A 16,427-nucleotide genomic window follows, 5' to 3' on the forward strand; every position below is an offset into this window, starting at 1 on the left:
GTGGTAATAACAGAGGGGAGCATAGCAGCAAGAGACTGAGAGAGGGGGGGTGGATGAGAAAAAAATGAAGGGTGGGAGAGTGAGTGAAACACAGGGAGGGAGGGAGGGAGGGAGGGAAGGAAGGAACGAGGGAAGAAACGAAAGAGGGAGATTCACGACAAACAAATGCTAGCCTAGGGAATAGATGCAATCAGCCAGTCAACTAATGATTACTCCCATGGAGAAAAGAGAAGAGGGGGAGAAGGAAGAGAGAGAGAAAACTGGGAGATACGAGGGGGGGAGAAAGAGAAATAGTGAGGCATGCGCACATATGACTAATTAAATGCTGCTTCTGAACCAAAAGAAGGATGGATAAATATTTTACAGTGAAGATGAGAGGCTCTCTCTCTCCCTCTCCCCCCTCTCTCTATCTCTCTCTCTCTCTCTCACACGCACACGGTTTCACTTAAAAGGCATAACTGGGAGAGGAGAGAGACATGCAGCCAGTCAGAAAAGAGAATAGCTCTCTTAAATGCCAAATTCTTCATCATTTAAGGGGTTAAGGCGGATAGTAATGGCAAAGCCAAGCGGTCAGCTTATTAAATAATTAGGCTTTGGCAGCTCCAACACATAGTATGGTAATGTAGTTCTTCCTGTCACGACAACACAACATAAAATACTGCACTAGACACACCTTCCTTTCCTCCCTCAATGCAACTCTAAACGTGAGCCAAAAACTCACAAGAGTTAACTTTGGCTCACTGTTATGGTAGAGAGATTAGCCAAGGGGCACCGGACCAGCATGGCTTTCCGACGCAGCTATCGCTATCTCTTAGCTACTAACAGGATTAGCCGCAGGGTCAGCAATGGGCTGTATGCTAGTATAGTGGGGCTGAACCAGGCAAGCTAGCGGGCAGTTAGAGAGTCAAGATAGCTAGCTAGTGTTGTGGGCAGCCTCAAGGCTAAAGCTGTCCCTCTAAGGGGGTGAAGGATAATTAGTTAGACAGCATGTGATTGTACCATGCTGTGCTAGGGAGGAGGATGGGGAGGGGGGAGAGGTTGTTTTGGGGGTTGTTTTTGTGAGTCTGCGGCTCAAGGGTATTTTGTGTGCATGAGTGTGCGAGCGACAGGAGAGAGCACGGGGCCCGTGTGAACATTGTGGCCCTGAAATGCTCTCGAAACATATGACCACCATGTGATGCTCCTAGACACATGCACACACATGCACGCGCGCAACAAAAACCTGGATCAGCAGTACAGTGGTGCTGTGTGCACAAATGCGGATTAGCATCTATACACACATTAATCATCTTAATGTCACTAAACAGGAGGAACTAATCAAAAGCAATCTATTAGGAATCTATTAGCTTGGAAATGGGTAATCTGATAAAAAAATAGAAACGCTACAGATGCCTCTGTGGAGGCTGCAGTGTTCATGTCTGATGGTTTTCCTTATTCTTCACAGTAGATTAGCTAATAGGATGCTCACGTGTTTACACTAATTTACACTCGTCATTTGATGTAATGGAGATGAAGGAGCACTTCACACCCTGTTTTTACAGAGATTTAGGTAGCGTTGCATTGTGCGTGTGTGTATACACAGTAGAAAGAAGAGATTTTTCTCAAAAGACAGTTCAGTGTTAGCCAAGGCATGTGCTCTGACTGGCCTTAACTACGATGGCATGCGTAAGCAGGAATGGTGTGCATGTGCAATGGTGTACACATGTGCATACTCCTGACTCCTTCATGTGGCATTCTGTTGTGTCACTCAAGTCTAAAACTCTGGTCAATTGGTTGGTAGTCCAAGATAAAATGGCTCACAGCCATTTTATTAAGTCCGCACCAAATGATAACTATAAATATATAGTTTTTAAAATGATTCTAACTAAAGTGGATGGCGGAGTCCTCACCACAACTACAATGACAGTGACAGTGGTGAACGCTATCATTGGGTTGACTTTCAGAGTGATTTTAAGAACGATTATAGAAACGCTGACAATCAAAATCCATCTAAATTTACTGGCTGTCAAGTCACATCACTCACTTTCAACATGTTTGCAGAACATTATTGTTCATCAGTGTGGATGCTCACATCATTATTGTAATTATAGTTATATATATTCATAGACAGTAGACAGTTATTATTCTTGGTGTGGACGGCCCCTTAGTCTTGTTGATGCTAGTTCCATTCTTGTCTCCATGCTAGTCGGTACCTTGCCAAAAGTGCGTGAGCCCACGCCCTGGCAATGTGCCAGTCACCAGGTGTGCCCTTGCCTGAGCCAGTTGGCATGGGCAGAGCAATGCCAGGCCACTAAATTCCACCCCACTCTACCCACAACTTCACTCTCTACAGGCACACAAACAGTGTCCCAATGCCAATTCTGAGACCAATGGCCACACGCTGCCAAATTGTGCCAATGTTGAATTCTGGGTCCAAAATAATGCCGTGGCATTGCCAAACCAATGACGAACAATTAAAAGCGTTGCGTCTGCCAGTTGTTCCACTACAGCAATGCAGCAACTGTATGAAAAATAACACACACAAAACCTACTTATCTACAATTCAATCAGTTTGGAGGAGGAAAAAATATAAGTTTTTAAAAGAAAAGCAAAAGGAATATGAAAACAGGCCTAACTTTGAACACATGTTCTGAAAAGCACAAGGTCTTTGATGTTGTGATCTATCCAATGTCGGCTAATGGTGATGATGACCTAGAAAAAAAGGCTGGCCTAGTCTTTGTTGGATCATGTGATCTACACTCTTATAATCTTCTCTTAACCCTTTAAGACCTGGAACTGTGTCATTTTTAGATTTGAGCTAAAAAGCATTATTTTACACTTTGGGCTATTCAAAAATAGCAGATCTACAAGCTCATAGCGCGGCACCGAGTGCCGCGCTACGAGCTTGTAGATCTGCTATTTTTGAAAAATCGTGAAAATGTGTGCAAATCTTTGAATATATATATTTTTCAAGCGAACATTTTTAACTCAAATCTTTGCTTCTGGGGGTCCCTGGAACAAAATATTTTGACTGGGGTCTGCGGCCAAATACATATAATTTTGGGGGTCCTTGACATGAAAAAGATTGAGCACCACTGATACAGAAACATACGTTTTTTCAGAAAACTGTTGGGATTTAGGAGACATGTAGAATCGGCTTCAGGTCTCAATGGGTTAAAAAATGTATTTCCACACAGCCTATTCATTATTCATCTCTCTCTTCCTCTCTCTCTCTCTCTCTCTCTCTCTTTGCTCCTGTTCAATTTCACTCCTCTCTTTCCTTCTCTCACTATACAGTGTTTTGCTTCATTATCCCCTAGTAGTTGTAGAAAATTAAGTTGAGAACAGCGAGGTGGCAAATGTCAAGGAGCGCTGTCGCAAACGTTACACAACACCACACAGTATATAAGCCTGTAGATTGTTGGTTCTCAAAGTGGGGTTCCGGGGGGGGGGGGGGGGTGTGTGTCCATGGCCAAGTACATATCAATTTGGGGGTCCTTGACATGAAAACGTTAGAGAACCAGTGCTGTAGATAACATGATCCTTTGTGATAAAAAAAAAGAGAAAGAAGCTAGCTTTGAGCATAAAATATTACAATTGTCAGCATTAAGCTTTAAGACCCAGTCCCATTTTGATATGGGGACAATAGAATAGACAGTTCATAAAAGTATCATTTCCATGGTGGATAGGAGTCATTATGACAGATGGGGTATTATAAGACAGGGATCTGGGGTTACAGACTGGCTTAGTGAGACTGCATTGGTGGATGTGTGTGTGTGTGTGTGTGTGTGTGTGTGTGTGTGTGTGTGTGTGTGTGTGTGCGTGCGTGTGTGCATGTGTGCGTGTGTGCGTGTGTGTGTGTGTGTGTGTGCGTGCACGGTTGTAAGTGTGTGTGTGTGTGCACTGTGCATGTTTGGCCTTGGTGTTAAATCTTTTAAGACCCCTCATTACTGTCTAACCTTACGCCCCAAGTGCTACGCCCCTTTCTGTGTGTGTGTGTGTGTGTGTGTGTGTGTGTGTGTGTGTGTGTGTGTGTGTGTGTGTGTGTGTGTGTGTGTGTGTGTGTGTGTGTGTGTGTGTGTGTGTGTGTGTGTGCGTGCGTGCGTGCGTGCGTGCGTGCGTGCGTGCGTGCGTGCGTGCGTGCGTGCGTGCGTGCGTGCGTGCGTGCGTGCGTGCGTGCGTGCGTGCGTGCGTGCGTGCGTGCGTGCGTGCGTGCGTGCGTGCGTGCGTGCGTGCGTGCGTGCGTGCGTGCGTGCGTGCGTGCGTGCGTGCGTGCGTGCGTGCGTGCGTGCGTGCGTGCGTGCGTGCGTGCGTGCGTGCGTGCGTGCGTGCGTGCGTGCGTGCGTGCGTGCGTGCGTGCGTGCGTGCGTGCGTGCGTGCGTGCGTGCGTGCGTGCGTGCGTGCGTGCGGGTGGGGGTGTGTGTGTATGTGCGCAGACTTGCAAACCCAGACAAACATATAGCATGCATGTTTTTCTATGCATCTCTACAACATATGTAGCATCGTGCTCCTTGACGAGTACAGTGGTTCCAGGAAAACAGCGAGCGCTTCACTTTCGACAAACGCACGGTTATTATCAGAACACGGAGTCTTTGATCAAAAAAAGTGTCAAAATGATGGAGAGAGGAAAGAGAATAAGTAAGCAGCAGATGAGAGAGGCGGAGAGAGAGAGGAAGAGAGAGAGGGATGGAGACGAGGAGAGTTAATGAGCGAGAGCAGTGAAGCATCGAAGCTCTACTCCGTTCCCATCTCTCTCCCTGAACAATTATTTCTCTCCCCTTTCGATGGGCAAGTGTAGGAAACGTATTTCTACAGTCATTATAGCAGCTCACAGTAGCCGGTTCAGTTGGAACCCCTACAATGCCCGCATCACGGATGCCCTTCAGATTCAGACAGTTTGAGCACCTTTTAAGCCTCAGTTATACTTAGTTAAGTGTCAGTCTCACATAGCCAATAGCTTGTAGATAGCCAATCTACAAGCTCAGAATGCGTTTGCGTTCTGAGCTTAGATCGGGTGTTTTCGGTGCATGGCGCCGACGCGCAACTAAGTATAAATCAGCCTTGAGCCACGACACATGTCGTGCACACGCAAGGAACCGGAGACGCCCAAGGCCTGAAGTCACTAAAGTCACATGCGTCCCGTTTTTTTCCCCTCCGTGTCAAATTATGCCACGCAACCCTCCGAGGCTTGAGAGATAGGAGAGGAAGATAAGAGGGGGGGGCAGTAAGCAGATAGAAATGTATGCTTTGTTAGGTTGAGTGTAGACACATGAGGGGACACGAATGGCACCATATGGGAGAAAGACTTGGGCTTGCATTGACTGGAGATAATGAAAAGCCACATGCTTTAGCAACACACACGCACAAACATCCAGTCAAAAAAAAAAAAAAAAAAAGACAGCAAAAAATACAAACGCGTATTCATTCTCACACTCAGCCTCACTCTCACTCCCTGGAGTGCAGCTGTGATAGCCTTGAGCACTAGCTAAGCTAACGCAGTGAGTAGCATATGAGAACCTCCATGGTTGACCAGTCAATATCCACGGGAGGCACGATAGCTAGCTTTGGTCTATATTGCCTTCAATTACACTGCTATGGGCTTCATGCTAGGATAGTAGGTGCTGTAGAAAGATCAGCATGCGTAATGGAACTGTCATGCTCACATTAAGGTTCAACTAGGCTGGGTTTAATGGGAAGTCTATGATACCAAATTGCTGTGCTATAAGAAGTGGGCTACGCTGCAAATGATACACTATGCTGTTCATTTAGGAATTCTGAGATTCGTTGAGGAATTCTGAGAAGACGAATTAACTGTGTGAAATTTTCCTGTGACATCAGTGCCCTTCCACCCTGTGTTTGTGTTTATACGCGCATGTGATAGAGAGAGAGAGAGAGAGAGTGTGTGTGTGTGTGTGTACGTGTGTGTGTGTGTGTGTGTGCGTGTGAACTAATGACCGAAGGCTAGCCAGCTTCCACACAAAGCCAGCCACTGTGCTGCTGCCAGGGCCAAGTAACCCGTGGCTCAGCCGGCTGAGTCAAACAAACACACACACACACACACTACAGTACTATGATGATTTAAAGAGAGAGCAACAGATAATGGACAGCTTTAGAACCTTAACATTTTAGTCCATAACATTTTATATCATTATATGGAAATGACTTAAAAGCCTCGGAAAAGGCTGGTGGATGTGTAAAAGAAAATGATTGAACAAGACGTTTCGTGGCGGAAGTTGCTAGCTGTACATCCTGTAGCCTACTTGGTACAATTCTGGCCTTTATTACATGGGTATTTGAATACCCGATTCTGATTGGTCAATCAACATATTCTGTGGTCTGTTATTTCTGAACAGCAGACGGTTGTTGTCAAATAACAGATCTAAATAACCAAATGACATTCAGTTATTTAGAAATCTCATGGTCTCAGAGTGTCACCCAACCCTACGTCTGCAACAGTGACACTGTGTGTGCAACAACGGACATGTCTGGGATTCATAAACATCTACGAATATTTGCAACGCTTGGGGAGCCTTTCTACTCTTAAATGTAACTATATCTCCGGCACCGCTGGCCCGATGGCAGCGAAACTGTGCACGCACACTCCCTGGGTGCCAGAGCAGAACCTCTGCCCCCAAATGTTTCACATCGGCCTGTTATAGCGCCACCAAGAGGCCATTATTTGCACAAAATAAAATGTATATTACTCCTACAGATTTTATCCATACATCACACAAATCGGTACACAGTATCTCTATAGTCATGTAGGTGAGGAAATAAGAGTAGAGGCAGGGAGGCTGTACATCAACATGGCACCGAACCCATCATGTCCAGGAATGAGCCCAGACAGACAGGGAACACATATCAACTTCTCTCTCTATCCTTCCAACCATTTATTTATTTATTTATTTCTTCTGTTCTTGCTCCTTTCCATCTCCCTTTGTCCCCAAGGACCTGTCAAATCCTGAGTGTTTAACTCTGAGAGACAGACAGACAGACTGATAGAGTCCCATCGCTAGAGGGTCCATTGAGGTGTAGCACTTGCATGCTTCCTTGTACCTCTTCTTCCTTGTGTGCGTGCGTGCGTGCGTGCGTGCGTGCGTGCGTGCGTGCGTGCGTGCGTGCGTGCGTGCGTGCGTGCGTGCGTGCGTGCGTGCGTGCGTGCGTGCGTGCGTGCGTGCCATTTCACAAATCCCAGGGACTTGGGCTAATGATGTCCCTGTACTGGTCGGAGTGAACTAACCACAGGGAGGTTCTAGGGAGAAAGTGAGATAGCTGGATGGATAGGGTTTGTACGTACATACGGTATGTTTGCAAGTATGTGTGTACGTACCTATCATAATGGAGGCGCAATCTGTCAATCTGTACACACACACACACGCACACGCACACACACACACACACACACACACACACACACACACACACACACACACACACAGCTTGACAAGGCAAGCATTATGTGCCACAAGAATAACAATGGTCAGTCAATTAAGCCGTGACACAGTGTCCTGAAGGAACACATCAATGAACACAACCCTATGTCTCCACCAATGACACTCTGTGACCAATGAACACAACCCTATGTCTCCACCAATGACACTCTGTGACCAGTCACATTAGCACCAAAAACCACGTAGCTGAAGGTGGAGGAATATGCACACACAAAAAAGCATTTATGTAAAAGTGCATTTATATAAGTGTAATTTGACTTTGACCTTGCATAATTTCCATTATACTATCACTTTATAAAATCTAAATTCATCTATGGTAATTATGCCTCTAAAACAGTTAAGGAGAGAAAAAATAGTTTGGTACAGAGACAGATTTATCATAAGACACAAATGATTTAGTCCAGGCACACTGCCAAGTGTTTTTGCTGTTGGTTTTTACATATAAAACACCCATGACAAGTAAAATTCTATCTTTGGCATTGGCTGTTATGAACTAACGATTATGATTATAAGCCTATCGATTAACCTGTGACAATTCCATGGGTTGACTCAAGCAGTCTACTGGAATACCCTCCTAGCGTTGTAATCACGTGTCCTCTCTCTCCCTCTCTTCAGGCTTGGAGTTCTATTCATATTCTTCAGAGGAAGAGGCCCTGGCCTGGAGCAGCGCTCCCTCTGCCCACCTGAGCCTGGCATGGCCATAATGGACACAGTGCTGGCATAAGGGGCACCTACCACCTGGCACACACACACACACACACACACACACACACACACAACAGATGGCACACATCGACCCCCAGTGGATAGCCAGCTGAAGAATGCTAAAGCGTCCATCCGTCCGTGTGTGTGTGTGTGTGTGTATGTTTGTGTGCGTGTGCGTGTGCGTGTGCGTGTGTGTGTGTGTGTGTGTGCGTAGAATTATCCACTGGGATCCTCTCTCATGTTCGTTCTCCTCAGACCTTCTATTGTGTGTGTGTGTGTGTGTGTGTGTGTGTGTGTGTGTGTGTGTGTGTGTGTGTGTGTGTGTGTGTGTGTGTGTGTGTGTGTGTGTGTGTGTGTGTGTGTGTGTGTGTGTGTGTGTGTGTGTGTGTGTGTGTGTTGGAGCATGGCGTGCATTGTGTGTGCTCAACAGTCCCTTAACATGCAGAAGTGGCCCAGAGTAGCTGAATGAAAACACAAAGAGGGAATCTCCATCTGCTGACTACATTGCATAGTCACTGAAACCCTCACAGCTGAGGCCAAGGCCACTGCCGCACAGATGCGCGAGCACGCATGCACGCACTAGAAGGGAGAGAGAGCGGCGTAAAAGGGACACAAGCCGAGATAAATGGAGAGAATCAGCACAGATGAACAGACATTGACAAGAGTCAGAGAGGCAGGGAAAGACAGAGATGAACGGATCTTGACAAACAGAGAGAGTCAGAGACAGAGCGAGAGTCAGAGAGACAGAGTGACAGAGTGACAGAGTGACAGAGTGACAGAGTGACAGAGAGAGAGAGAGAGAGAGAGAGAGAGAGAGAGTCAGAGCGGGAGACAGCAGAGAGATGAACAGACGCTGACGAACAGGGGAGCGAGAGAGTCAGAAGAGAGATGAATGGACATCGACAAACAGAGTGGCTTAAATAGACCATGGAGTTGATGGCCAATCCACCCCGGTGTCCTTGACCGCTGGAATTAGCCAATTACACTAGTGGATACCATCATCTTCATTACCCCTAGCCTGGCCAACATGCCTCCTTCTCTCTATATCACCCCCCCTCTCTCCTCTCCATCTCCTTCACTTCCTCTCACTCTATCTCGCCTCTCTGTGCCCTATCAGATCGAGACTTGTTTGTAAAAGCTTCCTGTGTGCATATCTGCATGCTCGCGCGTGTCTCATTGAGAGCACAGGGAATTCATTAGGGACATTTTTAAGCACGTTATTTATTTTTTGTGCATGATGACCTCGACAGGGTGAGCCAGAAACCATGTGGTTTGGCCTAAAATTCATTAATGAATCAATGACACAATGGCCTTACCGTGCAGCCTGTGTCTGGAGCCATGAAGGGCAACAAACAAACGCTCACAACAATGTCAAAGAACACTTTGTACGTGTGACGATAGAGATGGTCCCTGTAGAGTAAATTTTGTCCATCATCAACGTCTTTCACTAAATGTAAAAACCAAGCACCAATATAACTCTGTGTGGACAATGACTATGGTTTTCTCTTGCTAAGGGACTGATGCACTGGCAGCGAAGATGGTAAATGAATATCTACCCAACCATCTCATTCCATTTCTGTTATCTTCACTCTCATTCTTTCTGTGTAATTGTGCTTGTGCAACACTAGGGAAATAGGTCCCTGAAGACCACACACTATACAACACCATCTATACATCTCTCTCCCTCTCTCTCGCTCATACTCACCACTCAGGCATGGCTACATAAACACACATTGAACACAATTTCCCCCCCCGTTCAACTCTGAACTCAACTTCATTCCTCCATTCATTCAACTGGGAGCTGGAAAGTGCTCTGCCTTTTGCACACTCGCAAACAAACAAACACTAGCACACACAGCCTGGAGAGAGAGAAGCACTTTACGTATGATCCAATAACAAGATATTAATGCACTGACGTATGCTCACACAGTTAATTATTCAAGGGGTACATTCATGTTTATTGTGTGCACACATGCGCACACACACACACACACACGTGTGCACACATAAACTCACCTTGACTCTTGCATTATGTCAGCGAAGAAAAGGCATACAAGTCTATAGCTATATAAAGTAGCTGTTGCAAAGCTAACTGAACGAGTGTCACTTTGACAATGTGCTGAATGCCAACATTACATCGTATTAAAATTATTAATAAACTTAAAGGTAGGGTAAGTGATATTTTTTGGTTAAAACAAAAAGTATTTTGTTAAAAGGTTAAAGCACTATATTCTGATAGTAATCATTGCTATAGAGTGTTTGTTCAGTAACAGATGTCTCCCTGAGTCTCCAGCTCTTTAATAAACAGAAAATACATTTTTCGGTAGGTGTCAAAATCTCAGCCAATCAGGAGAAAGTACCCATTTTTAAGCTTAATTTGTATAGTGTTCCAATTCCAATTTTGTCTGCTCATTTCTTAGTGTCATCACTTCCAATTTCACTTGTTTAATCTGTATCCCGATTGAGTTCTCTGTCCTGGTTGGATAAAATTGGAAATTAAACTGAAACTGAAACGAAAATGCATTTTCTGTTTAATAAAGAGCTGGAGAGACAAGGAGACTCTTAATACTGAACAAACACTCTATAGCAATGAGTACTATCAGAATATAGAGCTATTTAACACTTATTTTAACCAAAGCAAATCACTTACCCTACCTTTAATCTATAGATGACTTACCAAAACAAAGTTACAAAGTGCTTTACATGGGAAAATCTAATCAAAGAGGAGAACAAAACGTGTGAAATAAAACCATGAAGAGAATCAACAATAAAATAATCGAAAATATGGAAAGGCCCTTTGAAAAGCAAGCAATAACAGAAAATTAACAAACGCAAACCAAATGACACCCATGTCCATAGACCCCCAGTCAGGCAAGGAAAACCTCCCAGGGAAATAAAAACCCTTGACGGGGAAAAAGAGGAAGAAACCTTCAAAAGGCTCACCACCAAAGAGGGGAAAGGTGTGCAATAGGTGCCCGTCTGTTTCACAAACACACATTTGTATCTGCACAAACACACAGCAAATGCATGCAACCAGAAGACTTCACATTATTATGCAAACTGTGAGTCACACACACACACACACACACACACACACACACACACACACACACACACACACACACACACACACACACACACACACACACACACACACACACACACACACACACACACACACAGATTATACATTCATAATGTTGAATGGATGTCAAGTCGTGAACAGTGCAGGGAAGGGGGCTGAATTCCAATGAGCTACCATCTACCCTGAGATCTCTGCCCTCACGCACACACACGCATAAATTATACAGGGTCAAAAACACATCAGTTATGTACAGAGAAAGCTTATTAATCCAAGAGAATTACAATTATAACATATCACATGAATGTGCTCTTACACGCACAAACCACGGGAACACACAAGCGCAAGCTAACACACTGTCATTAACATGACCATGTTCTATATGATACACAATTTCAACCAAGAGAATTAGACAAGAGAATACAGGGGAATTATAATTATATCACATGAGCACAGACTCTCGCAAGACATTTACAAGTAAGAAAGCATACACTCTCTCTCTCTCTCTCTCCCCACATTAGAGATGCAGCCAATTATTATAGAAACATATAATTAAAACGGTCTAGCATTCCGTGTCAGCCATTGCACTCTGCCTCATGTCATAGCAACCGCCGGATGGATCCAGCAGAACACCCATGGACAAAACCAAAATGGCCAGACGTGCTCCTCACCTCACCCATCATCACCTGCTGCTATAGACAGAGCAAAGACCGCGAGTACAGCAGAGGCCAGAACCAGAACCAGAACCTATGCCAGACCACTTTCTATCTATCCCTCTGTCCCTGCTCTCCACACATCCATTCACATTAGACGATGCCATAAAACTGAGCCCCCACCCCCCTCCCCCCCACGCCCGCCTCCCAGCAGCAGTGAGTGAATTTCGTAGACGTTTGAATTGATCGTGAAACGTGCGTGCGGCTGTAAGTGGTGCTTAGCTGTAACGTTTTATGCTCCCAACACATGACGAACATGACAATCGATGACGGACTGGTAGGAGCGTTGCTTTAAACTGCTTGTTAAGGGAACGGGGGGCTTTAAAAAAAAGGCACTGGTGTTATCTGTTTGGTAATGGGATACTCTGCAGAAAAGGGCGTCGGCGGTGTTTAATCTTACGACAAAAGCGCCGTCGTCACACTGAGAGCTCGGTGTAAATGCATAAAGATTAGACTGTAAAAGTGCAGCTCTCTTGGTGACTTAACCCTTTAAGACCTGAGGCCATTCTTAAAAATGTTTTCTAAATCCAAACAGATTTTTGAAAAAAATCCTCAAAATATTTTTTCCACGATTTTTCAAAAATAGCAGATCTACAAGCTCATATCGCGGCACTCGGTGCCGCGATATGAGCTTGTATATCTGCTATTTTTGAATAGCCAAAGACATCTAAAGTGACACAGATGCGTTCCAGGTATCAATGGGTTAACCTACATTCACAAAGCCCCCCCCACAGACACACTATACAAACACACAATAGCCCTGATAACTACCACCAGCTACAAATCCATGAGATGAGAATAAAAGATAGAAAATATGTCACTAAATAAGTCATAATTGACAGACGTCCATAAAAATCCCAAGTGGCAAAACAAATGCTTGTCTTGTATAAACTCATAACATTATGCTGGAGTGCCTGTGTGTGCACGCTCACGCACGTGCACACACATACACACGCTCTATTAATTCCACACAACACGAGCCAAAGAAACTAACAAAAAACCACACAGATCCAGAAAACAAAACAGAAAGTCACATGAGTACAGAATGCAGTGTGTCTGTCCTTACCTTCTTCATCTTGCCGTTCCGTGTGCCGGTGAAGGCCACGGTGTTGCCACGGTAGTCATAAGCAGCCACAGATGTCATGCCATCGTCCTTGTCAATGAAGAGAGGGATGCCTTCGATGGTGCTGGTACCACCAAGGGGCTGGTTGAAGTCCTGGCCACAGAAGTTATCATCTATCTGGAGGGGCTGTGAGGGGAAAACAGATATGAGGGGGAAACAGATATAGGAGTTAGAAGAGCGAGAGAAAATCTCAAAGGACAGCTCGGATTTCATTTCAAACCAGGCCTGGGGGTGTTTTTTGGGCCCTGGCTTACATGATTTAATGGCTTCAGGTCAATATGTAAGTAAAATGGAAAGATTACAAAGACATATTGTGAAACAAGCCCTTTTTAGTTATAACATTCTTCCTGCAGGAGAGGAGGGGAGGGGAGAGGAGGGGAGAAGAGAAGACTCTTTTATGTGCCGTTTGTGTGATAAAATAGGGAAATATTGAAATGTATCGTTTGATAATTTTTAAATACTAAGTTACTCAATGTTTTCTCACGTTTCTGTGACGAGTTGTACAATTAATTTGACTTTCCATGAGTATATTTAACTCAACACAGCACACTCAGGGTCTGAAGGTATTAACTCACCAGCTGCCAGAGTTATTTCAGATTTTTAGCTGTTGGCTGCCAGAGATTTTTAATTGAAAAACAAAAAGTACTCAGGAGCCGAGATACAGAATTTTTAAGTTTTAAGTTAACAAGGAAGTGGATAGGAGTCTAGATCTTCGAAACATCATATCTTGTTGTGTGTGTTGTGTTTGTGCATACACGCGTGCGCGTGGTGGGTGTGTGCGTGTGTGCGTGTGTGCGCGCGCATGCGAAAGACAGATGGATGTAGAGTTCATGTATATACTGTATCGTGGGGAGACAACAGTTGTTGCCTAACTGGTAGAGTGGGATTGAACGGGTGACAGAGTGTGTTAACTGGGGCGAACGGGTGTGTGTGTACATGCGGAGTGTGTAAATGGCAGTGTAATCCACAGTCTTATCACTACATCATCTGATTGATCCACACAGGAGAACAGATAACTCTCTCTTCCTCTCACTCGTTCTCTCCATCTCTCCCTCCCTCTCTCTCTCTCCCTCTCCCCCCCATCTGCCTAAATTGCTTGCAGCGCGGCACATGTCAATATCCCTTTATTCTATCTTTTTTTCTCCTACTTTCTCTATCTCTCCCTCTTCCTTTCGCTCTCTCCCTCCATCCCCCTTTCACAGGCTACAGTATCTGGGAAAACGTCAATAAACCGCCCCCCCAAACACACACACCTCTATGGCTGTGGCTCAGTGTGATTTTAGAGCCGTCTAAAGGGTCTGTAATGCACAATGGAGAGGAGAGGAGAGGAGAGGGCTATCAATTGGAGTTAAACAAAAGATCTCTCTCTCTCTCTCTCTCTCTCTCTCTCGCTCTCTCTCTCTCTCCCCCATGGCCGAACGATTGTCACCACAAGAAAAAAAGAGACTGAAAAAGAGAAAGACACTTTACTGGAACCTTTTTCAGACTCCTTTCAGTGTGTGGGTGTGTGTGTGTCACAAGAACACACACAGCCATTACCTGAAACAACTTTCTTTTGTAAGCACTAATGGCTAGGGGGCAATTTCTCTCCTCGGAACAAAGGTGACACACACGCACGCACACACACACAAACAAACACGCACACAATTTAAGAATGTCAACCTGAATGCATTTGTGTGTGTGTGTGTGTGTGTGGGTGTGTGTGTGTGTGTGTGTGTGTGTGTGTGTGTGTGTGTGTGTGTGTGTGTGTGTGCACATCTGTGTTTCTGTGTATGTTGTATTCCCCATCTTCTTCATGCTGACCATGCTGTCATGAGAAGAAAAAAACCCACCAAATCCATCAATCTGGATTAGTCGGTCACACGTGCACACGCGCACACGGACACACACACACACAGAAAGAGAGCGGTCCCATGACAACAGGGAATAAGGGGGTGGAGTTTTAAGGGTTAATCCATCTTGTATGGACACACTGTCTGAATGTCTGAAATACAGTATGGAGACTCCAGGAGCCCTGAGGGCCCAAACGGTCTAAAACACAAGGTAACCTATATCAGGCTTTGGCAGGTGAAGATATTCCCACAGGTCTGAAAGGGAAAAAACATTTCTCTTGGGTTTGAAAACATTTTAATTTCTGGTCTGGTCCTTTTCCAGACGCATGCTGGTTTCTTAATCTAATCGATAATTAGATTATTATCTTTTGTCTTAACTATTTGTTTTTCTTCCATTATTGCTGTCGAACAAGTTCTGTGAGCTTGTGGATCTGCCATTTTCAGCACGTGACACATCGTACGAGTACAAATTAATCATACGAATACTATTCCTACATGTCAGAGTTAAAGGTTAGTCTGGAAAGGGTTTTAGAAGGGGTTAAGACCGGAGACTAGAGCTTTTGACACCTACTGAGTTCATATGTATACTCATTTAAACTCTTGCCAGGGGCACCGATAGCCAAGTTGTTAAGGCGTGTACCACATACGTTTTGATGCCTGACAGCGTGTCTCGGGTTCGATTTCCAAGCCCGGCAGCAAATTTGCTTGTGTTAACAACTTTCAACTGAGTTTGGCAGCTCTCTCCCTCTATCTCTCTCTCTCTGTGCATGCTTAAAAGGTTGACATCATCGCACCAACATTTCGCAGGGAAATACACAGAAGACATAGGGTATATTTATTGACAAATTGTATTATTCATCTCCTCACATCAGAAGATGGGATTTAGTTTGAAAATGGACAGAGTTTTCCTTTAAGAAGAAAGAGTACATGAAAGTTAAGCGTGTTGACGATTCTAAATCTGCAGTGAGCTGTAGGAACATTGCTGAGATCATATCATGACTCCGGTTTAGACAGGGTTAATATGTAAGCTAGCGTTGTGCTGGGCTGAGAGAGTGTGCGAGTGTGTGCGTGTGTGCGTGTGTGTGTGTGTGTGTGTGTGTGTGTGAACTGCCAACAGATATTCCAAGGTCACAGTGAAACATGTGGCCTAGATACCATACATACAGCATGAGCCATGCACATGCATGCATACTGTACCTAACCCCCCGCCCCCCCCCCCCCACACACACACACACACACACGCATGTTTGTATAACGGAAAAAAAAAACTAAAAAACATGCAGGATTTTCCCCAGCTTTTGTTAAGGATTGTGAGGACATCCTCTCAAAGACCAAACCGCACATGCACACACATGCAAACACATGCGCACACGATGGTCTGGCATCTAATATTAAGAGTGTCTTTCCCGTCGTAGAGGAAGTGAAGAGGTGTGTGTCCCTGGCTTCTGGCCAAAGCGGTGGTTTCTCCAGGGCGGGGCTGCCTTTGGCAGTTCGCACCGCAAAAACCAGTGAAATATTGTCATTCATATGGCGCCGAACACG

At 44.9% G+C, this 16,427-nt stretch overlaps 1 protein-coding gene across 2 annotated transcripts in view; it reads right to left on the bottom strand.

The window, feature by feature from the left end:
* Positions 1-16,427, bottom strand: part of plxna1b (plexin A1b) — a 257,554-nt gene that overhangs the window by 177,414 nt on the left and 63,713 nt on the right. For both annotated transcript variants that reach the window (XM_080424880.1, XM_080424879.1), the window contains exon 3: positions 12,997-13,179. In XM_080424880.1, coding sequence (XP_080281006.1) covers positions 12,997-13,179 — 183 coding nt within the window. The remainder of the gene's footprint in view (positions 1-12,996; positions 13,180-16,427) is intronic.

Source organism: Gymnoscopelus braueri (assembly GCF_963280865.1).
Source record: "Gymnoscopelus braueri genome assembly, chromosome: 3".
In the NCBI taxonomy this organism is placed as follows: Eukaryota; Metazoa; Chordata; class Actinopteri; order Myctophiformes; family Myctophidae; genus Gymnoscopelus; species Gymnoscopelus braueri.